The sequence below is a fragment of the Salmo salar genome, chromosome 11 (genome assembly GCF_965601325.2).
Source record: "Salmo salar chromosome 11, fSalSal1, whole genome shotgun sequence".
NCBI classification, from domain to species: Eukaryota; Metazoa; Chordata; class Actinopteri; order Salmoniformes; family Salmonidae; genus Salmo; species Salmo salar.
The window spans coordinates 50,970,413-50,996,080 of record NC_138301.1 but is presented as its reverse complement, the minus strand read 5'-3'; the positions used below and the strand labels follow the sequence as shown (position 1 = coordinate 50,996,080).

The window sequence follows — 25,668 nt, the reverse complement described above, 5'->3', positions numbered from 1 at the left end:
CCAAACTTATATTAGATCAAATAAGCCTCTTGTATCAAAATGGCAATTCATTTGTATCTTTACTAAATTCGACAGTCTCTCATTTCCCACCATACAAAACTCTTCACTTGCTTAATCGTTGATGATCTACACAGATTTTGGACGGAGTAAAACCTCTTGCTTCACCTCTTCCTCTCTGGTATGAAGTTTAAAAAAATCACATGTCGACGTTTATAGGGATGAGTCTTGTCCTTGAGGCAGAACTGGGCGATTTCTGCTAGATGGGCCAGCTGCAAAGTCAAAATTAGCTATATTGTAAAAAATTAAATGAATTTAAGGTTATAGTTAGGCATTCGAGTTAGCAGTGTGGTTAAGGTTAGGGTTACGTTTAAAATGTGATTTTATGACTTTGTGGCTGTGCCAGCTAGTGACCACTTTGCAGTGCTGCCTCCAGAACAACATTCATGACAATAAACGCTAACCTGCGTGAAAATATGGACAGATGTCTATTGGCCTTGTCCGCTTCCTGCGCCCCTTTGTTCCTTTGGTTTGTATGTTTGTTTGGTTTTTTAGTAGCATGGTTTTTAAGTTAAAAGTAAAGAAGCAATTAGTATACAGACATAAAACAACTGAATTGTGAAGAGGAAAGGACAATGTGTTAACTTGATTACTGAAACGGTGACGATTGAAAACCATGCCTTATTAAAGTAACTGTAAAAAAAACTGTCCTTTTTGTTGTCTGCCTCTGCATCACTCTGCCTGCTCAATCCACACCCTAGAACCGGGCACTTTTCCAGCTTGTCACATCTAGGCCTACATAACAGTTATTAACAGTCCATCAATAATTGGCTGGGTGGGTCTCCTACACTGTTGTCATGGAAGATAACAGAAGCCATGGAAGAGGGAGGGCGCATCACTTTTATTTTTGCAACGTCTACTTTCCAGAGGCGGGAGTGTGCTGTGACTCTCTGCAAAATCCCATCGCAACGCACAGACATATCAGCATCCGACCAGGAAAGGGACCCACATATGTTTCAGCAATCATGTAAGAGCAATGCCATACGTGCACACCTTTAAAAACTTGCTCCCAACTCATCATGTAGCCAGCTTTATGGGGTTCAAATAAGAGACCACTCCTTTCAATAGCAAGAATATCCGTTGCTTCCATTGCGCTGGGGAAAACATCACACTGGTAAGATGTGTTATGTGGCTTTTGATGGCGAGGTTGAATGTGTTTATGTTTGCTTAGAAATTGGAATTTGTAGAATGTAGCATTGCTCTTTTAATTGCGTTTTGACCTCTAAGGACACCTGAGTCATCGTGAAATATAACTAACATTTACTTCCTAAAGGTTTTACATTTAGTTGTGATTTTTTGCAGTGAAATGTCGCCTTGATTGATGCATGACCATAGCATTCTACACCAGCTGCACGCATGAACTGATTCCGCGGTTAACAACATCATAAGCGGTGCCGGTGCTGTCCGTCTCAGCACCAAGGACAGGGCTCGGGCACAGTCGCTGTGGCGTAGTTTAAAAACAAATTGCATGCGCTCCAAAAAGGTGGCAACCTTTTTCACAAGCTCTCTGGTTTAGTTGAACTGATCAGCTTGGTTGTTGAAATTTCGAATTTAATAAATCAATCTTTCTATATTTTTATAACAGTACATTATTATTGTCAATGGATATCGAAACGAATCATTCTGGTAAAAAATGTAACCATCAATATTTTTGTTCTAATTTAAGCAGAATTCCTAACGCATAGTAGGCTATCGGACAAATATAAAGTATTACACTTAATATGGAAATCCTGTAAATGGATTTCAAAGTCAGGGGTTGGCAGTTGCAATATTTATTAGCCTATTCATCAATATTCATATTTTCATTGCTGCATTTACACTCAAGAGAATGTTGAGGTATCTTTTTCTCCAGGTACTGTTTATGAATGGTGACTGAGAGTGTGCAATGTGAATTGTAAACAGCTTTGACATTTACAATTAAAACAGATATCTAGTGACACAGTGACATTTGTTTTGCAGGAAGAGAAAATGTCTCGTTCCTACGTGTTCTTCCTCTCCTTGTGGAGCTCTGTTATTGGAGTCGGACACGGCTGCCCTGAACTATGCGACTGCTCCGACAAGTACGGACGCCACTTCGCTGAATGTTCCTACAAAGACTTGGTTGACATCCCTGAAAGGTTGCCTCCCAACGTGACCACTCTGAGTCTCTCTGCCAACAAAATATCTTTGGTGGAGTCAGGCAGCTTCGACAATGTGACCCATGTCACGTCCTTATGGATGGCCAATAACGAGATAGTCACCATCGAACCGGGCACCCTGGCTCCCCTGGTCCAGCTGCGGAACTTTGATGTCAGTCACAACAAGATGGTGGACTTCCCTTGGGAGGATCTCCATCACCTCACAGCCCTGCAGCTGCTGAAGATGAACCACAATGAGATGGTCAGTCTGCCTAAAGACTCCTTCTCTAACCTCAAGGACCTGAGGTCTCTCCGCATCAACAACAACAGGTTCACCACTATAGCGGAGGGGACTTTCGACAGCCTGATCTCCCTGTCTCATCTACAGCTCTATAACAACCCATTCACATGCCACTGTAGGATGGACTGGCTGAGGGACTGGATTCTAAAGACCACCATATCGGTCCCAGAACAGAACTCGATTGTCTGTGACAGTCCAGAGCAGTTGAGAGAAGCGGTGATCGTGAAACTGTCTGAGTCAAAGTGCATGGCCCCTAATGTTAGCATAACGGCTGAGCCTAACGTTGAGAATACAACACTCTATGAAGGCACAGTGTTGATCCTGAACTGTGAGATCAAAGGGAACCCAAAGCCAGAAGTTATCTGGAAAATCCACACAAACCATCAAAGTGTAGAGTACCCTCTGTCCACCAAAGATAAAGAATTAGCAGAATCCAATGAATCTAATGAGGATTCTAAAACGGCAGACAATCCATTTGAAATGTTCCATAACGGCAGTCTAGTCATACCGCGCCTTAGTAAAAAGGACAATGGCAACTACAGCTGTTCCGCCACCAATGAGTTTGGTGAAGATGACGATTCACTATCAATAGTAGTGGTAGTACCAAAACCACCACCACCTCAACCTGTTGGAAAAGTGACTGACCCACCAGTTATTATTAATGGGGAGAAAATCCCCTCAGTACTTCAACCTGTGATCAAAACCTCCATTAAAAACCCTTTCAAACCATTCAATATTCCCCATTTGGAAGGAAAGTACAATATCTTCCCAACCCTTCCTCCCATTGAAGTTGACACTGAGCGTACGGAGCAAGTGCCCAAATATCCGTCCCGTGCAACTAGCAAATGTACCTTGACCAGTGAGACACAGTACATCTCCAACCAGGCCTTCAATATAAGCCTGGAAGATGTCAGGCAGTATACCTTTGACTTTGGAGTCATAGCCTTAGGGGTGTCAGAGACTGAGGCTAAAGTTAGACTCAATCCTCTCCTCCTTCCTAAAGAGAACACAGACATCCATCTCAGCACCTCAGAAGGGTTCCATTCCATCAACAAAGAGCCTCCCAACCAATCAGAGGTAACCAGGAGAGCCCAGGTGGACTCAGGGCTGTATCTGTGTGTCACCTCAGACCACAGACACTCAGCCATCCAGTGGTCCAGGATGGAGGATGGCATCAACACCTATCTGTTCCAGGACCTACGCCCCGGCGCCAACTACTCCCTCTGTCTCACCTACAGAGGAGAGGACTGTGAGGTGCAGGTCCTCTTCACCACCAGGAAGAGAGTTCCTAACCTGTTGATCATTATAGTCGTCAGTATCTGTCTCCTCACCGTCTCCACCGTGCCCCTGCTGGGGGCCACCTGCTTCCACCTGGTCTACAAATACAGGAACAAGACCTACAAGCTCATCATGAAGGCTAAAGACCACCAGCATCACATGGAGAGGAACCTAGTGGTCAACTTCAACCTGAGGAACTCGTACGCCGAGTCACAGACGCAGATCACAGCCAGCGAGATGGGGGAGGGAGAGGACGGGGAATCGGAGAGTGCGGGAGAGAGAGAGGAGGACGTGGAGGGGAGTGTGGTGACCGAGTCGTTCACTCTGTCTCAGTACAGATGGAATCTGGATGAGTGTGAGATGGGGTCAGAGTTCAGCGATAGGTTACCACTAGGGGCGGAGGCTGTTAATATCTCTGGGCAGTTCAAAGAGCCACACCACTGATCCTGTTGTTGTTGTTAGTATTTGATAGATCGTCTTGACTAGACAGGTTCTAGTCATCTTCAGTCATGATCACATGTAAGTCTCACAGTAACTGTTTATCGATCCATGAGAGAAGAACCTGTGACCTGTCGTTTTTCAAAATGGCTGCCATATCAATGGCCTGGATACAGTGTAGACAAAGTCATAGGTGCTTCCGCTTTTGAATTGAAAAGTAAAGAAGGTAGTTTATGTATGCTGTGAAGATGAAGTAAAAAAAAAACATCTCTGTAGTAAAATATGTAAGCCTATTCTAAAAATAGACCCCTCCGGTGTGCTCTTAACAGTGACGTTTCCTGAGACTTGTGACAGTTATTCAGTGTAGTCTGTCACAGGCACGAAGGCGAGAAGCTTTTAACTGTATCTAAAATGTCTCTTCTTAAAGTAACAGATGCACTTATGAATGTCTATGTTAATCTATTGTAGGCTATCAATGCTATTTTTTATCTAGAGTGAATGTCCGCTTCACTGTTGCCAACAAACCCTTAAGCTGTGTGTCACAAGCTATTGTTCAAAGTCATTTTACAGTAACCTTTAATCTGCTATTGTGTCAATAATATACAGTACCAGACAAAAGTTTGGACACAAAAACCCTTGAATGAGTAGGTCTTTATTTATTCTTTACTATTTTCTACATTGTAGAATAATAGTGAGGACATCAAAACTATGAAATAACACATATTGAATCATGTAGTAACCAAAAAAAACAATTAACCAATTTAAAATATATTTTAGATTTTAGATTCTTCAAAGTAGCCCCTCCCCCCTTTGCCATGATGACAGCTGTGCACACGATTTGTTGTTTTTAAATCTAGAGTGAATGTCCACTTCACTGTTGCCAACAAACCCTTAAGCTGTGTGTCACAAGCTATTGTTGTAAGTCATTTCACAGTAACCTTTAATCTGGTATTGTGTCAATAATATATATGATCCGTATGTCTCTATCTCATATCCATTAAAACCCCCACTGTTACGCAACTCTTACATTTTGACAGTAAGATAAGTGTTACATTTTGATAGCGTATGATTAAATGTAAGTGTTAAGATGTGTAAATTGCCTCAGTGTTCATCCTCTGCTATATGTGCCTGAAGTAATAAAGTATTGACAAGGAATGCTTGTTCATTATTGATTTGCAGCTTCCTGACATGGCGTGTTATTCCATCTATAGTGAAATGCCAAAAAAGGGGTTGTTGTATTACGAATGAACTGTCTGAATGTTGGCTTCTGTAAAATGGGTTTCCATACGCAGTCATCATGGTTCTTGAAAACATGCTTACACGTTTGTTGTTCCCCTGTATTTACTTTAAAACTGTTTTATTTGTTTGAAAAGAAGTCTCTCTTTCAAAATAAGAGTCTTAATCACATACTCCAACCTAGGAGAAAAACAGTAGATTTTTTCACACTGGATTGTGATGTCAGTTACATTTATTTCTTGTGTAAATGTTGTATCATTGTTCTTGCATATATTTTGATAGCAAATATCTCAACCTCTGAAAACTTACCGAAACAACTGATAAAGGGCAATACATTAAATTAAGGGGTGGATAGTGGATGCTAAAACAGGATGTATTCTGTGCATCATAACCAAACACATGCAACCGTTGAGATTTTGTACTATTTCACCATAACGACCTTTACAAAAACTAAATAATAGACCCGAAATTTTTGAAATCGACATTGCAGACAACAATATGACACAGAAAGCAACATACATAGAGATTCACTTCATGTGGAGCTGAACAAGCCAAGGCACCTGACTGCAACCCACAGAAATACAGGCCTCAACTGCTACAGTCAACTGCTACCCTGAAGACCAAGCAGATGGAACATTGGGTTCTATAGAGAGCAGCAGAGCGTCAGTACCCCGTAAACCACATGACATCAGTCATGACCGTGTGTCATGGTCTCAGTTAGCAGCAGCAGCAGCAGCGTCGGTGGCAGTGGCAGTGGGTGTGGCAGCGCCTGCCTCAGCAGCGGTGGGTTTGCTGCTGGCGTCTTTGCTGCTGGCGTCTTTCTTGCTTCCTGCCGCGGCACTACGGTTCGTTCCATTCACAAAGCTGTCAGAGGGCTGGAGAATGAAAAAGACTTTGTCTTGTAGAGTACAGGAAATTGTCACACACACAAACACACACAGGTTGCTGGCCTTCTTTTCTACTCTCTATTTTGGCGACCGACCTGCAGCTGGTAGTGTTTTCTGGACCCCAGTAGAGATGGGTTGTTGACCAGTGTGTAGAGTAACTGCCAGCGTGCCCGCACCCTCCTGCTGTTAACCACCTTGTCCTGTCTCTTCTCCTGATTCACCAGCTGGATCCCTGAAAGCATGGAGAATGAGGAGGAGGAGGAGCAGGCTGTCAGGGCAGAGAAAGAGACTGACACTGGATGGATGGATGGAATTATTTGGTGATATAAATTCCACATTGTGTAATAGTAGGTTTAGTCAATGTCATGTCTGGGAAGTGTCTGAGGGACATAAAAGGCCACACCCTTTGTGCAAATCCGTGTATGAGTGTGTATGTCTATAACAACCTTCCTCCGCGTCTCGCATCTTCTGCCCAGCACCTCCAGCCGAGGCAGCCTGCAGTGCCAGCCCACAGAAGGCCTTCATCACAGGGTGGGATTGGCTGACCTCTACCTTCAGGTAGTGGGTGTAGTAACAATAAGCTGTATGAAGGTCAGAGGTCAGGGAGTCAGACATATTGAGGGCTCATATTCATAAACCAATGTGTTAGGTTTAACCTGTTCACCTGTGTATTTCAGAGCAGGTAAAACATTGATGGAATTGCATCAGGGACATATTTCAGAAATGTTTTTCAATTACATGGGTTATTGTTAGATGATTGCTAATGAACGTGGTCACCATACGTGAGAATACTTCACATTCATTTGTTATGGAATAGGTTAGGTAGTTTAGACAGCCCACAACAAGTCACTACCATTTCCACACTACATCCCCCAGGGGGCAGTAGCAACCTTGTTTAAGTGCTGAGCCTGGTTGATAAGCACACCAGGTGCTGCCAATTAGGTGATGGTCAGTCAGTGTCCCAGCTGGCAAACCGTGAGGCTGCTGGTTTTGTTTGGTGGCCATGATGCCTTTTGTGGGTTTTTGGAGTCTTTAGTTTGGGCATGCCTTTGGTATTTTTCAATTTTTTACATATTTATGTTTCATCACCATCTGAACAAATAATCTGCTTGGACTGGCCAACCAAGAGGTCAAGAGAGACAGGGCTGGCTGGCACTGGACCAAGGTAAGGTTGCTGTCTCCCTAGGCATATGTCCAGCCAACAAGGTCCTCAAACCCTTATTTCTCACAGAAACGCACACATTCATTCAGGTTACAGACAATGTAACTAGGCCTAGGACCCCTAGACAATATCCGTTTTGTAACAAATCTACCAGTGGCAGGCCTTTCAAAACAGTTACTATATAATTCCCTGAACTGTATGTTGACATACCCGGGTCGTAAGTTTCAGCAGCGCGGTTGAGGAGGCTGATGTCCATGCGCCCCATGTGGATGATGTTATAGAGGGCAGTGATGACTATCCTCCAGATGGCTGCTATCAACCCCACCACAATGTTGATCAGGAAGAGCAGGTAGGTAAGCAGGAACAGACTGCCTCTGGAACAACACAGCCAATATACATCTAGTTAGTTCTACTTTGGATGGATCAATGGTGTTAAGAAAGTACAGGGGGTCCGGGGGCATGTCCCCCTTGAAAAAAAAAACTCATTAGAATTTTTTGTCATTTTTCGTGTTAACATGAAATATACCAAAAAGAAAAGAAACCCCTCTTTCAACTCAAGAAGTGTGTAATCCAGCTTTTCCTCAAAATCGGTCCTCGGGACCCCAAGGGGTGCACGTTTTGGTTTTTGCCCTAACACTACACAGCTGATTCAAATGATCAACGCTTGATTATTTGAATCAGCTGTGTATTCCTAGGGCAAAAACCAAAACGTGCACCCCTTGGGGTCACGAAGTCTGAGTTTGGGAAACCCTGGTGTAATCTATGATGTCACTAGTTCTGAGAAAAAAGTTAAAAATAAACAAATACATAAAATAAATCATTTATAGCGTTCTAGAATCTTAGTACCTGTTGTTCAAGTCTCTAGTCCCAGCATCCTTTTTGATGAAAGCAAACCTGGCTGTCACGTGTTGTAGAGTAATAGTCAGTATCAACGTCACCCACACAGGCCTGGTGAGATCAGATACCACAATGGGAAAATAATCCACACAATATAAAAATAATCCACACAATATGAAAATAATAGGCTCTTATCAACTGTTGAATATCTTAATTAATTCAAAGTGTATTGTGGTGATAAGCTAGCTGGTCAAAATATTTCTATAAGATGGTGCTTGAAAATCAGATCAAGGCTTCATGGCAAGAATATGATTCCATATAAGCAGGCAGAACCAAATTTTGTTACATTTAAGATGCACTCACCAGGCCTTGGCAGCGACCTGGAAAAGTATGAGGTTCTGGCCATACAAGATGGGGATGATGATGAGGAACACCAACCACACAAAACAGATGAAGAAGACCAAAGTCTGGAGGACCATTCCTGACCAAATAATATGAAATAGTAAGAGAGGAATCTAGAATAAGAATATATCTTTCATAAAATTCATTTTTAAAAGGAAGTTTTAAAAGGAATTGAGGTTGGTAGCACACAGAAATGACCAAGTATTTACTGAAGAACTATATGGTAAAATGGTAATTGGATAATCATTTAATTAGGAATTAAAACCACCGTGTCAGGTCAGCCTACCTAAAGAGATGACAGCAGCCTGATATCCAGTGAAGCCCATCCAACACACTAGGCCTGTCTGAGATGGACGGATGCTCTTCTGGCAATTATACACGTTGTAAATATCTCCTCTGTACAAGCCCTGAAGGTTCCATCTGATGGTAGAAACATGAAGAAATAGAATTACTTATGCATGTATTGTATTTTGCCATTGTTTCTTGAACGTACAAAAGAACACAATGTTTGGTGCACTGATAGAGTTACTGTGTTACTGTGATACTGTGTAACTGTGATACTGTGTAACTGTGTAACTGTGTTAGTGTGTTAGTGTGTTAGTGTGTTAGTGTGTTAGTGTGATACTGTGATACTGTGATACTGTGTTAGTGTGTTAGTGTGATACTGTGATACTGTGTTACTGTGTTAGTGTGATACTGTGTTAGTGTGATACTGTGTTAGTGTGATACTGTGTTAGTGTGATACTGTGTTAGTGTGATACTGTGATACTGTGTTACTGTGTTAGTGTGATACTGTGTTAGTGTGATACTGTGTTAGTGTGATACTGTGTTAGTGTGATACTGTGATACTGTGTTAGTGTGTTACTGTGATACTGTGTTACTGTGTTACTGTGTTACTGTGATACTATGTTACTGTGTTAGTGTGTTAGTGTGATACTGTGTTAGTGTGATACTGTGTTAGTGTGATACTGTGATACTGTGATACTGTGTTAGTGTGTTAGTGTGATACTGTGTTAGTGTGATACTGTGATACTGTGTTAGTGTGATACTGTGTTAGTGTGATACTGTGATACTGTGTTAGTGTGATAGTGTGATACTGTATTAGTGTGATACTGTGTTAGTGTGATACTGTGTTACTGTGTTGGCTGATCAAAAGTATTTACCTGTGAAGGATCATGGACCTCATGAGCATGATCAGGGTGAGCGAACAGGCCAGGGTCAATCCACACAGGTAACACACTACAAAACATAACGAACAGGCCAGGGTCAACCCACACAGGTAACACACTACACAACATAACGAACAGGCTAGGATCAACCCACACAGGTAACACACTACAAAACATAACGAACAGGCCAGGATCAACCCACACAGGTAACACACTACAAAACATAACGAACAGGCCAGGATCAACCCACACAGGTAACACACTACACAACATAACGAACAGGCCAGGATCAACCCACACAGGTAACACACTACACAACATAATAAACAGGCCAGGATCAACCCACACAGGTAACACACTACACAACATAACGAACAGGCCAGGGTCAACCCACACAGGAAACTGTCTTATCACCCAATGCTGCAGCTCATCTCAGTAAATACAGGACAGACACCCACCTTCCAGACACCAGGTATAGTGAATAACTATCTGGACCACCTCCATCCTGTCCTCTGATAGGACGATACCAAAGCTCTCCAGAAGGAAGGGGAACTTGTCATCTATACCAGCACGGACTATATGGAGGGTGGGGATCACCAGTATTACCAGCAGCAGCGCCACCTAGGGGATGGATGACCACATGGCTGTTAGAGTTATTTCTATTAAAAAAAATGGCATCTTGTCAAGTTATCTGAAAGCAGCCAAGTTCACAACCAACCTTTGATGTGGATTGTTGTTATGTTCCTTTGATTATTGTTGTTTTGCTGAAATGTGATGGATTGCTAATTAACTGCAGTATTTCTTACCTGATAAACTGCTATGCAGGACACAAATGCTGAGATCGCCAGCTTTAGTGGAAACCGGAATACTACAAAAAATCATGGTGAAACAATGGTATCATTAGGATATTTTGTACAAAAAAAAAAAGATTAGGAGACAAATTGTCAAAACCCTCCAGGCTTACCTTTCTGTGGTGTGTAGATATAGGACTTGACTGTGTCTTTTACTGTCTCCAACAGTTTGGGTTTATCTGATCTGATAGAGGTACTGAACAAAAACACAATGATGTCAATAACTGCAGGCTGCAGTCATCATTACTTAGTTTTTCTCATAGAATAAAACACAGTCTGGTCATTCAGTTTAGTATCTTGTTTCTCTCAAAATAAACACAGTCTGGTCATTCAGTTTAGTATCTTGTTTCTCTCATAATAAAACAGTCTGGTCATTCAGTTTAGTATCTTGTTTCTCTCATAATAAAACAGTCTGGTCATTCAGTTTAGTATCTTGTTTCTCTCATAATAAAACAGTCTGGTCATTCAGTTTAGTATCTTGTTTCTCTCATAATAAAACAGTCTGGTCATTCAGTTTAGTATCTTGTTTCTCTCATAATAAAACAGTCTGGTCATTCAGTTTAGTATCTTGTTTCTCTCATAATAAAACAGTCTGGTCATTCAGTTTAGTATCTTGTTTCTCTCATAATAAAACAGTCTGGTCATTCAGTTTAGTATCTTGTTTCTCTCATAATAAAACAGTCTGGTCATTCAGTTTAGTATCTTGTTTCTCTCATAATAAAACAGTCTGGTCATTCAGTTTAGTATCTTGTTTCTCTCATAATAAACACAGTCTGGTCATTCAGTTTAGTATCTTGTTTCTCTCATAATAAACACAGTCTGGTCATTCAGTTTAGTATCTTGTTTCTCTCATAATAAAACAGTCTGGTCATTCAGTTTAGTATCTTGTTTCTCTCATAATAAAACAGTCTGGTCATTCAGTTTAGTATCTTGTTTCTCTCATAATAAAACAGTCTGGTCATTCAGTTTAGTATCTTGTTTCTCTCATAATAAAACAGTCTGGTCATTCAGTTTAGTATCTTGTTTCTCTCATAATAAAACAGTCTGGTCATTCAGTTTAGTATCTTGTTTCTCTCATAATAAAACAGTCTGGTCATTCAGTTTAGTATCTTGTTTCTCTCATAATAAAACAGTCTGGTCATTCAGTTTAGTATCTTGTTTCTCTCATAATAAAACACAGTCTGGTCATTCAGTTTAGTATCTTGTTTCTCATAATAAAACACAGTCTGGTCATTCAGTTTAGTATCTTGTTTCTCTCATAATAAAACAGTCTGGTCATTCAGTTTAGTATCTTGTTTCTCTCATAATAAAACACAGTCTGGTCATTCAGTTTAGTATCTTGTTTCTCATAATAAAACACAGTCTGGTCATTCAGTTTAGTATCTTGTTTCTCTCATAATAAAACAGTCTGGTCATTCAGTTTAGTATCTTGTTTCTCTCATAATAAAACAGTCTGGTCATTCAGTTTAGTATCTTGTTTCTCTCATAATAAAACAGTCTGGTCATTCAGTTTAGTATCTTGTTTCTCTCATAATAAAACAGTCTGGTCATTCAGTTTAGTATCTTGTTTCTCTCATAATAAAACAGTCTGGTCATTCAGTTTAGTATCTTGTTTCTCTCATAATAAAACAGTCTGGTCATTCAGTTTAGTATCTTGTTTCTCTCATAATAAAACAGTCTGGTCATTCAGTTTAGTATCTTGTTTCTCTCATAATAAAACAGTCTGGTCATTCAGTTTAGTATCTTGTTTCTCTCATAATAAAACAGTCTGGTCATTCAGTTTAGTATCTTGTTTCTCTCATAATAAAACAGTCTGGTCATTCAGTTTAGTATCTTGTTTCTCTCATAATAAAACAGTCTGGTCATTCAGTTTAGTATCTTGTTTCTCTCATAATAAAACAGTCTGGTCATTCAGTTTAGTATCTTGTTTCTCTCATAATAAAACAGTCTGGTCATTCAGTTTAGTATCTTGTTTCTCTCATAATAAAACAGTCTGGTCATTCAGTTTAGTATCTGGTTTCTCTCATAATAAAACAGTCGGGTCATTCAGTTTAGTATCTTGTTTCTCTCATAATTAAACAGACTGGTCATTCAGTTTTAGTATCCTGTTTTTCCTCATAAACCCCACCTGATGTTTGACTTTTTCTTCTTTAGAATTAATTTCACGTAGTCTGTGTAGTAGCTGCTGTCCAGGTCCTGAAGCCAAATAGTATCAGAATCAAACTGTTTAATTATTAACACATAAACATTATGGTTGCATGATGTGGCAACACTGACCACCTGCAACACTGTATAGAATCAATGATTTGGATGCAGAAAATTCACATAAAAAGATTCTGTGATGTCGTTAGAACTGTAAATGTGATTACAACACAGACAGATTAAACACCTCACATGATCTCACTGTCACCGACAGTTTACAGCGTGGCAATCCACAGATTACAGTGAAATAAACACTGCATTGTGTAAACCTTGAGAGAAATAACATTCCTGGGTCATAATCTGTGCTGGGATATTATACTAAATCAATTCCATCCAAGCTGTTTACGTAATCAGACCTTTGGTTACAAGTTACGTGGTTGATGTAGTTTCATAACTTTAAATCTCTTGAAGGGCTACGTTTAGTTTTTTACATAGATATCCCATAAGCATCAAGGGGCAGTTCTCATCCAGATATTTGACGAGCAGGACAGTAACCCCAGCGTTTTGACAACCTAAATACAGGCAGTTCTCATCCAGATATTTGACGAGCAGGACAGTCCCCCAGCGTTTTGACAACCTAAATACAGGCAGTTCTCATCCAGATATTTGACGAGCAGGACAATAACCCCAGCCTTCCCTGTAGCTCAGTTGGTAGAGCATGGTGTTTGCAACACCAGGGTTGTGGGTTCGATTCCCACGGGGGGCCAGCACAGAAAAAAAAAAATGTATGAAATTGTATGAAATGTATGCATTCACTACTGTAAGTCGCTCTGGATAAGAGCGTCTGCTAAATGACTAAAATGTAAATGTAAATGTCTAAATGCAGGCAGGGATCATGAAACTTTGATATTGTTCTTATCAAAACCTTAAAGAGAGACTACAACGGATGGTAGGTTCATGACTATACACTCATTGGTCAAAAAGCAGTCTTCCCTCACCTCAGAACCATTAGCCTTAGCACCTTTGAGAAACAGTATTGGGTACTTGATACAGAGGAATCCCAGACAGCCTATCTGTGGGAGACTGGCCAGCAGGGAATAGTACTTATACAGCTGTGAAGACAAGAGAATGGAAAACATATCAATACAAAACGTACAGATTTTTTTACCAGTTTGTTATGGTAGATACAACATTTTAAGATAATGTATTATAGAACATTTCAAGCTTGAGATATGAATTCTGTTAAATATGACGCAACAAAAAAAGATGTGCCCCCTTTTTTCCCCACTTTAAATATCAGATGATATTACCTCTGGTGTTTTGGGACAGTCAATCTTCTGCCAGAAGAGGACAGCAAAGTGAGTCCAGGAGAATAGACTGCCCAGCACATAGCCCAGTTTACTGTGAAGCGTACCACAGGCCAGGAGTGGGTAGTACAGGGCAGGCCAGTAGAAGATGGCGATGAGCTTCATATACTCTGGAAGGAGTAGGAACACACACAGTCTATATTTAGTATCACACCAGTTCATCCTTCAATGTGTTTATACTGTTCCAGAAGTTACAGTGAGGGAAAAAAGTATTTGATCCCCTGCTGATTTGGTACATTTGCCCACTGACAAAGAAATGATCAGTCTATAATTTTAATGGTAGGTTTATTTAAACAGTGAGAGACAGAATAACAACAAAAAATCCAGAAAACGCATGTCAAAAATGTTATAAAATGATTTGCTGTCACGTCCTGACCAGTAAAAGGGGTTATTTGTCATTGTAGTATGGTCAGGGCGTGGCTGGGGGTGTTGGTTTTGTGTGTTTTGGGGTTGGTTTGTTTAGAGGGGATTTGTTCTAGTTTTCATTTTCTATGATCAGTTTCTATGTGTGGCCGAGTATGGTTTCCAATCAGAGGCAGGTGTCTTTCGTTGTCTCTGATTGGAAGCCATACTTAGGCAGACCTTTTTTCCTTTGGGTTTGTGGGTGGTTGTTTTCTGTATAGCCTGTGTGCCTTACGGAACTGTTTTGTCGTTTGTTTATTTTGTTTGAGTGTTCTCTCTAAATAAAGAAAGAAGATGAGCACTATACCCGCTGCGCCTTGGTCTGTCCCTTACGACGCCGATGACATTTGCATTTTAATGAGGGAAATAAGTATTTGACCCCCTCTCAATCAGAAAGATTTCTGGCTCCCAGGTGTCTTTTATACAGGTAACGAGCTGAGATTAGGAGCACACTCTTAGAGGGAGTGCTCCTAATCTCAGTTTGTTACCTGTATAAAAGACACCTGTCCACAGAAGAACTGTCAATCTCCCTCGGCCTGGGGCTCCATGCAAGATCTCACCTCGTGGAGTTGCAATGATCATGAGAATGGTGAGGAATCAGCCCAGAACTACACGGGAGGATCTTGTCAATGATCTCAAGGCAGCTGGGACCATAGTCACCAAGAAAACAATTGGTAACACTACGCCGTGAAGGACTGAAATCCTGCAGCGCCCGCAAGGTCCCCCTGCTCAAGAAAGCACATATACATGCCCATCTGAAGTTTGCCAATGAACATCTGAATGATTCAGAGGACAACTGGGTGAAAGTGTTGTGGTCAGATGAGACCAAAATGGAGCTCTTTGGCATCAACTCAACTCGACGTGTTTGGAGGAGGAGGAATGCTGCCTATGACCCCAAGAACGTCATCCCCACCGTCAAACATGGAGGTGGAAACATTATGCTTTGGGGGTGTTTTTCTGCTAAGGGGACAGGACAACTTCACCGCATCAAAGGGACGATGGACGGGGCCATGTACCGTCAAATCTTGGGTGAGAACATCCTTCCCTCAGCCAGAGCATTGAAAATGGGTCGTGGATGGGTATTCCAGCATGACAATGACCCAAAACACACAGCCAAGGCAACAAAGGAGTGGCTCAAGAAGAAGCACATTAAGGTCCTGGAGTGGCCTAGCCAGTCTCCAGACCTTAATCCAATAGAAAATTGGACCTTAATGACTTGGAGAAGATCTGCAAAGAGGAGAGGGACAAAATCCCTCCTGAGATGTGTGCAAACCTGGTGGCCAACTACAAGAAAAGTCTGACCTCTGTGATTGCCAACAAGGGTTTTGCCACCAAGTACTAAGTCATGTTTTGCAGAGGGGTCAAATACTTATTTCCCTCATTAAAATGCAAATCAATTTATAACATTTTTGACATGCGTTTTCTGGATTTTTTTGTTGTTATTCTGTCTCTCACTGTTCAAATAAACCTACCATTAAAATTATAGACTGATAATTTCTTTGTCAGTGGGCAAATGTACCAAATCAGCAGGGGATCAAATACTTTTTTCCCTCATTGTATTACATGATGAGTTAAATCGCAGAGTGAAGGAAAAGCAGCCAACAAGTGCTCAGCATATGTGGGAACTCCTTCAAGACTGTTGAAAAAGCATTCCTCATGAAGCTGGTTGAGAGAATGACAAGAGTGTGCAAAGCTGTCATCAAGGCAAAGGGTGGCTACTTTGAAGAATCAATATAAAATATATTTTGATTTAACACTTTTGGTTACTACATGATTCCATATGTGTTATTTCATAGTTTTGATGTCTTCACTATTATTCTACAATGTAGAAAATAGTAAAAAATTAAGAAAAACCCTTGAATGAGTAGGTGTGTCCAAACTTTTGACTGGCACTGTATGTATAGGAGTAAGGTAACTAGGCAACAGGATAAAAAAAATGTTTTTAAGTATCAGCTGCCTGTATGTGAGTGTGTGTGCACGTGTGTAGAGTCAGTACCAATGTATGTGCATGTTGTGTGTGAGTGAGCAGATGATGGAGTGAGTGTTTGTGTGTGTGTAGGAGTGAAAGTGTGTGTGAGTGTGTAGGGCAACAGTGTGCATAGAGAAATAAAAGGCCAATAAAGAGGGTCACTGTTTAAAACCTCTGAAATGTAATGGCAAAATGTAGATTTCCGCCAAAATAGACATACCCAAAAGTAACTGCTATTCATCTGTAATTACATGATTCTGACATGCAAGAACTTGGGTATATTTGGAAAGAAGACATCTGAAGAAATGATCAGAAGATAGATAGGAGTTATAGTTCAGAATACACAATATCAAACACACACAATAACTGTTTTTTTTAATGTTTTAAAAAAAAAGTCATCTTTCATTGACAAGCTAGAACTGAATAATTGATGACTAGACCTGGAAACACATCAGATGGCTTCCACAACATGTGAAAAACATCAGGGGGAAAATGGGATTGATAGATCTAACAACAAGAAATGGGCAGATGTTTTTAGTAAGTGGCGTCAGGTGTGGTCACGGGACGTTTCCAAGTGTCCCTAAACCTCTCCAAAGTGACATATGTCTGTAAATTAGATCATTCCAGTGCTGTTACATATTTGCAATCCCTAAATGCTATTTGTTCAGAATGAAAACACAGTTTCTTCCATATCAACCTCACTCCAACATTGTGGTGGTGTTATGGGGTATCCAGGGTGTATTTAAGTGTCCTTTCAACCTCTCCAAAGTGTCAGAATGGGGTAATTACACTGTTTTTGCACGTTGGATGTTTAAAGGTTCTAGGCATTGCTTTGTCCCACTCAGGTCAACTGCATATCTCTGGAAAGCTTCTCTCATTGGCTACAATACTATCAAAGTGCCATAGTAGCCAATCCCCTGTGTAATGGATGGCAACATCATATATCTAGTCACTCGGTGGACATTGGATGTTGCCCTTAAGTCATACATCATCAGATAACATGGCAATAGGCTGGTGATCGATAACGGTAGGTCACAGACAGACAAATAAGACATCCTCATGATCTGTGGAGTCCCGGCTTTCGGTGTCTATCGACGTATTCCGTGATTATGTCGTTTATGCTTCACAACGCTAACCGACATGTAGGTAGCAGCCATCTTGAAATGAGGTCATCGGCTCGACCTGCGCTTATAAATTTGTATGCCCATATATGGTAGCAAGTCACACCGAAGATTTGAAGGCACCGATCAACAGCCAAGATACTCAGCTGACTGCAGACACCCTGCTTTTGCAGATAGGTGTCACAGGTGTCATAGGGTTTAGACCAAGACGCAGCGGGAAAATATATACTCATCTTCTTTTTATTTGGTGAAGAAGGGAAACACAATAAACGTATACAAAACACAAACAACTGGACAGTCTTGTCAGGCACACAGCTAAACAAGCACAATCTCCCACAAAAACCCATGAAAAACAAACTCCTAAATATAGGACAATCAGAGGCAACAATAACCAGCTGCCTCCAATTGAAGGTCCAACCCCAATTAACTACACATAGAAATACAAAAGACTAGATAGAACATAGACAATATACTAACATAGAACATAGACTAAAAAACCCCGAACCACATAAACCAAACACCCCTCTACCTAAATACATAGCCCAAACCACATGAAACAAACACCCCCTGCCACGTCCTGACCAAACTATAATAACAAATAACCCCTATTACTGGTCAGGACGTGACAGTAGCCCCCCAAAGGTGCAGACCCCGGATGCACCTCACACAAATAACCAAAAATAACCCCCCCAAAAAATAAATCCCAAATCTAAAGGGAGGGAAGGGAGGGTGGCTGCCGTCACCGACGGCTCCTGTACTACACCCCCCCTCTCCAAACCTCCTACAGTGGAGGTGGCTTAGGCTCAGGCCTTAATCCCGTACCGGACCAAACCACCCCCACTGCATACCTCTGCCTGAGGCCAGTCACTGAAGACCCTGGACTGGGCTCTGGGAGCTCTGGACTGTAGGGTGACTCTAGGAGCTCTGGACTGTAGACCGACTCTAGGAGCTCTGGACTGTAGGCCGTCTCACTCGGTGCCGGACTGTAGGCCGTCTCACTCGGTGCCGGACTGTAGGCCGTCTCACTCGGTGCCGGACTGTAGGCCGTCTCACTCGGTGCCCGACTAGACACTGTTACCGGACACTCTGGACGAGGTACTGTTGCCGGACACTCTGGACGAGGTACTGTTGCCGGACACTCTGGACGAGGTACTGTTGCCGGACACTCTGGACGAGGTACTGTTGCCGGACACTCTGGACGAGGTACTGTTGCCGGACACTCTGGACGAGGTACTGTTGCCGGACACTCTGGACGAGGTACTGTTGCCGGACACTCTGGACGAGGTACTGTTGCCGGACACTCTGGACTGGGACTGGGCTGACGCACTGGAAGCCTAATGCGTGGGGCTGGTAGTGGAGGTACCAGACTGGGGACATGCACCTCAGGGCTAGTGCGGGGAGCAGGAACAGGATGAGTTGGACGGGGCTGATGCACTGGAAGCCTGGTGCGTGGTGCTGGCTTAGGAGACGCCAGACTACACACCTCAGGGTCAGCATGAGAAGCAGGAACTGGATATACCGGGCCATGGGTAAGCACTCGAGGTCTGGAGCGCACCTCTTGCACAACCCGTCCTGGCTGGATAGAAATAGCAGCCCTGCACAAGCGGAGTGCTGGTACAGGGCGAACTGGGCTGTGCAGAGGCCTGATGGTTGCCGTGCGTAGAGCAGGCGTAGGGTAGCCTGGGCCTAGGAGGCGCACTGGTGGCCAGATGCGTTGTGCAGGCATCCTCCTTCCAGGCTGGATGCCTACTCTAGCACGGCACTTGCGAGGGGCTGGGATTGCTCGCACCGGACTGTGCGTGCGCATAGGCGAGATCGTGCGCACATCCGCATACTCCGGCGCTCTCCCCTCCAGTTGCTTCCCATAATAAGCATGGGGAGTTGGCTTGCGGCTCAATCCTGGCTTCGCCAAACTACCCGTGTGCCCAACCCCAAAAAATTATTGGGGGTGCCTCTCGTGCTTCCCCTTCGGCGCGTACAAGGCTTCATACCAGCGCCACTCCGCCCTGGCTGCCTCTATCTCCTCCGGTGGGCGTCGATATTCCCCAGCCTGATGCCAAGGTCCAGCCCCGTCCAGAATTTCCTCCCATGTCCATGATTCTACTGGGCACTGTTGCTGCTCCCTTCTCCGCTGCTTGGTCCGTGGTAGGTGGGAGATTCTGTCACGGGTGTCGTAGGGTTTAGACCAAGACGCAGCGGGAAAATATATACTCATCTTCTTTTTATTTGGTGAAGAAGGAGAAACACAATAAACGTATACAAAACACAAACAAACTGGACAGTCTTGTCAGGCACACAGCTAAACAAGCACAATCTCCCACAAAAACCCATGAAAACAAACTCCTAATTATAGGACCCTCAATCAGAGGCAACAATAACCAGCTGCCTCCAATTGAAGGTCCAACCCCAATTAACTACACATAGAAATACAAAAGACTAGATAGAACATAGAAAATGTACTAACATAGAACATAGACTAAAAAACCCCGAACCACATAAACCAAACACCCCTCTTCCTAAATACATAGCCCAAACCACATGAAACAAACACCCCCTGCCACGTCCTAACCAAACTATAATAACAAATAACCCCTATTTCTGGTCAGGACGTGACAATAGGGGCTACCGTTCTCATACCAGACTGAATTGAATAAAACATTTTAAAAAAGGGTCACCAAATATGGGGACTTTACATTCAAGAGGTTTTAATGGGACAGGGACACAGCTGCTCACCTTTGATTTCCTGAGGGGTGTCTTTGGAGAAGGGCAGGGGATCTGGAGCCAGGACCAATACAGACAGCTTGCTGAAGACCAGCCCAAACACAGTTACTGCTAGGGCTTTGTGCTGCGTCTGGTCCAGGAAGTTCACTGGACTGGTGGGGGCACACAGCGGGAAGAGACCAGAGATAAGACCAACCAAACACCCGCAAATCAATGGTAACATGTTTCATTGTTATAAATTGTCTCATAGTATGTTATTGCGATGAGGCAGCCTGAGTTGTTCTTGTAACAGTGTGTTTTGTAAGGTTTCCCGCTCGGCACAGACGTCAGTTCAACGTCTAGTTTTGATATACATTTGGCTGAGTTGTCAACTAACATGAATTCAACATGAAATCACCAAAGAATTTCACCATGTCATTGGATTTTATGTTAAAGTTTGGGTGAAAAAAATAGGAAATTCCCCCACGTTCCCTTTCTTTTTTCAAATCCAATTAGTTTTCCACGTTGATTCAATGTCATCACATTTAATTTTAGTGTTGAAATGACATTGAAACAACGCTGATTCAACCAGTATTTGCCCACTGGGTTGTCACATGTTGACAAGAGTTCCTGGTTGCTTCATGTTGATATGTTTGGTAAATGAACCTGCACTTTACCTTGAGATACCAGTTGATCCACTGGCAAAACCCTCACATTGAGTCTTTCTCCTCTTCAGGACTGCTAGAATCAGCACCACAACGAGCTAGGAGACAAGATATTCCATAAAGTGATACAATAGGAACTCTAATTCCTCTCCTTAACTACAGTACAACTAAAAAAATCATCTAATGTACCTTGTTGTCAAGCCAGAGGGCATGAAATAATATGGCGGGGATACTCCTAGGAAAGAACCCTCTGAATGCTACCTCAACATTGTCTCATTATTTTTGATGAGCTCTGGTAAGTGGAGACGCTGACCCACCCTTCCAGCCTGATCTCATAGACTAGACTTAACATAGGAAACCTTAAAAAACCTGGCACACTCAAATGAGTATGATATGTTACGTTTGGTATGGTTACGTAGGACAGAAGGTTGCTTACAGCAAGAAGGAAGGAGGGTGTTTGGATGTATAACATGGGCGTATATAACGTGGGCGTACACATCACAGACAAGCTGAAATGGTCCACCCACACTGACAGAGTGGTGAAGGCGCAACAGCGCCTCTTCAACCTCAGGAGGCTGAAGAAATTTGGCCTGTCACCCAAAACCCTGACAAACTTTTACAGATGCACAATCGAGAGCATCCTGTCGGGCTGTATCACCGCCTGGTATGGCAACTGCACCCCCCTCAACCGCAAGGCTCTCCAGAGGGTGGTGCGGTCTGCACAACATATCACCGGGGGCAAACTACCTGCCCTCCAGGACATCTACAGCACCCGATGTCACAGGAAGGCCAAAAAGATCATCAAGGACATCAACCACCCGAGCCACTGCCTGTTCACCCCGCTATCATCCAGAAGGCGAGGCCAGTACAGGTGCATCAAGGCTGGGACCGAGAGATTGAAAAACAGCTTCTAAATAGCCATCACTAACTCAGAGAGGCTGCTGCCTACATTGAGACCCAATCACTGGACACTTTAATAAATGGATCACTAGCCACTTTAAATAATGTTTACATATCTTACATTACTCACATCACATGTACAGTATATAATGTATTTTATACCATCTACTGCACCTTGCCTATGCCGCACGGCCATCGCTCATCCATATACTTATATGTACATATTCTCATTCACCCCTTTAGATTGTGTGTATTAGGTAGTAGTTGGGGAATTGTTAGATTACTTGTTAGATATTACTGCACTGTTGGAACTAGAAGCACAAGCATTTTGCTACACTCGCATTAACATCTGTTAACCATGTGTATGTGACCAATAACGTCTGCTAAACATGGGTATGGTTAACATTTGATTTGATTTGATTTTAATTTGATTTGAACACGAATGTCTAGCATCCAAAATATTGCGTGTTTGAATTTCATCACAGACAACTTTAGCATTTTATCTAATTATCTAATTAGAACTATTTACACATTTTTAGCTACTTTGCAACTATTTAGCATGTTAGCTAACCCTTCCCCCAATTAGCCACCTAGCTAGCGTTAGCCAAAACAAATTGGAATTTGTAAGATATCATACGAATTGTAATTCGGAACATATCATACAAAATGGACTGCCACAAATGAATACATACCATACCAAACTTAACATATCATACCAATTTGAGTGTCACTGATTTACATTTACTATGTTACGTGTACCCCTGAGTCCAGGTTGACCCTACATAGTGCTCTGAGTGTCCTCTATTTTGACAGAATCCCAAAGTGAATAGTCCTACAGTATGTCAGTTCAATTATAATTCAAAAGTGGAGCGAGCACTCTACCACAAATTGGACAAGGCCTAACGATGGCATGTATCACTGAGGATGTTGAGGGAGATGGCTTTCTGAGGTCATAGAGGGTAGCACCAATGTACTGACTGAACATCCCCTTTAGAACATGGCCTACAGTCATCTGTACTGACTGAACATCCCCTTTAGAACATGGCCTATATAAACATTCACTGTCTTCATTCATTCCAAACATTCATATTTGATATTCGTTTGACCTGTGACCCCTATTGTTGTTGGTAAATGTGTACTGGATGTTTATCTCTGTAATTACATGGCTCCTTAGTAAAAGAGACCTTGGTCTCAACATGACTTCCTGTTCAAGGTTCAATAAAATGTTTTCACCAGGTGTAAATATTGAAAATAGTCAGTAGGCCCGATACTTACAGATACTGAAGCGATACATATGTGAAACAGCTGGTCATCTGCTGTGGGGTCACATGGGAGAATAACTCTGAAACAGTAATGTAACACAAGCTGAGCAATGACCGTCAGAAACCATTTGCGCAGAGTAAAAACAAACTCCCTAGAAATCCTGTTCATCTTGACTGTGCTCTCAGTAGCGAATCTGACAAGAGTTTCACCTAAGAACTGAATATATGCCATTTGTAATAGATCATTCAATCATAGATGGGAAAAACTGGAAGCATTGAAAACCAGCTATACTTTGGCCCTTGCAGGTCAGTGATTGAGAAACCCTGATCTTAGATTAAATTAAATCAAAATAACATAACATTATGACACAGTCCCCCATAATTCATTGCACTGATCCTGTGTGGCTCAGTTGGTAGAGCATGATAATGTGTCATGACGTTGGCCTCTTTTGGTACAGGGAGGACAGTTGACCCCTCCCTTTTGCACCCAATCGACCCTGTGTGTAAAGGGTCGTAAAAACTCTAAAATTCCAGGAGAGTCTCTGGCCACATGGCCCATAGAGAGACACAGGAAATTCTTCCAACTCATAGAATTGGAGAGCCAAGCGACATTTTGTGTTCTGGAGAAGGTATGGAAGATTGGTGAAGAATCCAGCTACGAACTGATCCGCTTGGTACCATTTTGTGATACTCAGAAGAGACAATATAGCCATATTACCATAAAACTGTTTATATAATAGACTCAGTTTAAGATTTGCATCATATGGGTGTATGGAATGTATTAATAAGGATAAAGCTTTTGTAAGACATTGAGATGTAATGTGATAGAATTGTAATTCTGTAACCAAATCTAACTCAGTCATAGGCACGCCCCCAGGGACCTATACAGGACCAGGCGTCATTTGACAAGCTGTTCTATGGGCACTATAAAACACCCCCTGATTTACATTTCCCCAGACCAGGCCTACACTCCGTTGGCTAATAGGTTTTACCTTCCAATTCCTCTACTGAAAGTGAACCATACCACGTGGTTAACTTTTAGACTATCGATACTGACAGAATAAGAACAAGTCTTTGATATTAATTATTAGTCTGCAGCTAAGTAAATTATATCATTGAACGCGAAGACCGACGAAACAACCATTCTATGACGACATTAATGAATGTCGCTCTGAAAGATCCATTCTAACCGAGAGAGAGAGAGAGAACGCGGACAAAACTCCCCAACAGAACTACTCTCCAACAAGAATCAGAACGACACACTGAGCGTAAATATATATTGATTGCAATTGTTCCCGAATGAGTGAGCCTTCAATTGTCAATTGTTAATATTAATGAACCCTGTGTAACTTCTCAGCCGACCTTTTATGATCCATTGTTCAACAGGCCGACCTGCCTGTTTAGCCAGTAGGGCACATTCCGATACCAATCCTTTGTGACGATAATTACTGTTTGTATGTTTTTCTGTTAATTACTTAGGGTAGTAAATAAATGATTTTAAGACAATTGATGTATGGATGATTTTAGTAAAGACTGGGTTCGTGCAGATACAACAATTTACGATGTTTTGGAATGAGACTGGACTAGAGGTAAATACACCATTTAAACTAGAAGATAATCGACCTATACTATAATAGAATATAATATTATAGTACAGGAAAGTTATATTAGGAAAATTATAGCTTTGTAATCTGAATATTCTCCTTGGTGCCCCGATCTCCTAGTTAATTACAATTAAACGATTAATCAGTTTAATCGCGTGATAATAATTACAGGGAGCTAATTGATAAACATATCTTCCGTTTAATGGTAACCCAAAGACACGACAAATGCAACATCAGGATTGAAAGATGTGATTCCCGCTGTGCTGTGGCCACCTATACGAAAATGTATGTATTACTGTAAGTCGCTTTGGATAAAAAAGCGTTCGGTTAAATAGTATACTATTTACTGACCCCCATACTTACTCTTTTGGAGGTCTGGTGGGTTCCATATTGTTTGAGTACCAGTCTGAGTAGTCATAGTAGTTATAAGTTTCCTCTTCTACCACCTTAGTCTGGTTCATCTTGACCTCGTCTCAGTTGCTATAGTCCACGTTGACGGGTGAAAACCAGGGGAAATCTACCTAGCCCCTCTCGATCATCAACTGTCTCTCCAACGCAGCTATGTCCCAACGCAGCTATGTCCCAACGCAGCGCAGCACTTCCCGATCAGTAAATATTGACCGTTTGTAATTGTATTGAGAGTTGTAGCTTTCTCCACTGTGTGTTGGGTAGCTTAGAGTTCAGGTTGTGCAGCATCTGAGGTACAGAGAGAGAACTCTGGTCAGGTGTCGAATTGTGTTGTCCCTGCTGTAGGAGTTTAGTTCACACCCTAACAGAGTCTAACATGCACCCTTACCCCAA

General features: G+C 42.0%; 1 protein-coding gene and 1 pseudogene across 2 annotated transcripts; one reads left to right on the top strand and one right to left on the bottom strand.

The window, feature by feature from the left end:
- Positions 1 to 917: 917 nt before the first annotated feature.
- On the top strand, positions 918 to 4,832 carry LOC106587927 (immunoglobulin superfamily containing leucine-rich repeat protein 2 pseudogene; annotated as a pseudogene). The gene is made up of 2 exons (XR_014379394.1): positions 918 to 1,171; positions 2,017 to 4,832. The product of XR_014379394.1 is annotated as an immunoglobulin superfamily containing leucine-rich repeat protein 2 pseudogene (transcript).
- Positions 4,689 to 25,668, bottom strand: LOC106562793 (receptor for retinol uptake stra6). The gene is made up of 18 exons (XM_045689681.2): positions 25,231 to 25,668; positions 23,277 to 23,343; positions 21,114 to 21,199; positions 20,470 to 20,609; positions 14,188 to 14,354; positions 13,876 to 13,989; positions 12,864 to 12,931; positions 10,849 to 10,931; positions 10,691 to 10,752; positions 10,343 to 10,505; positions 9,879 to 9,954; positions 9,002 to 9,135; positions 8,677 to 8,794; positions 8,323 to 8,424; positions 7,687 to 7,850; positions 6,761 to 6,895; positions 6,410 to 6,546; positions 4,689 to 6,302 (listed from the first exon to the last, which is right to left on the bottom strand). The coding sequence occupies exons 1-18, from the start codon at positions 25,326 to 25,328 to the stop codon at positions 6,141 to 6,143; spliced, it is 2,076 nt and encodes a 691-aa protein (XP_045545637.2). The 5' UTR covers positions 25,329 to 25,668; the 3' UTR covers positions 4,689 to 6,140.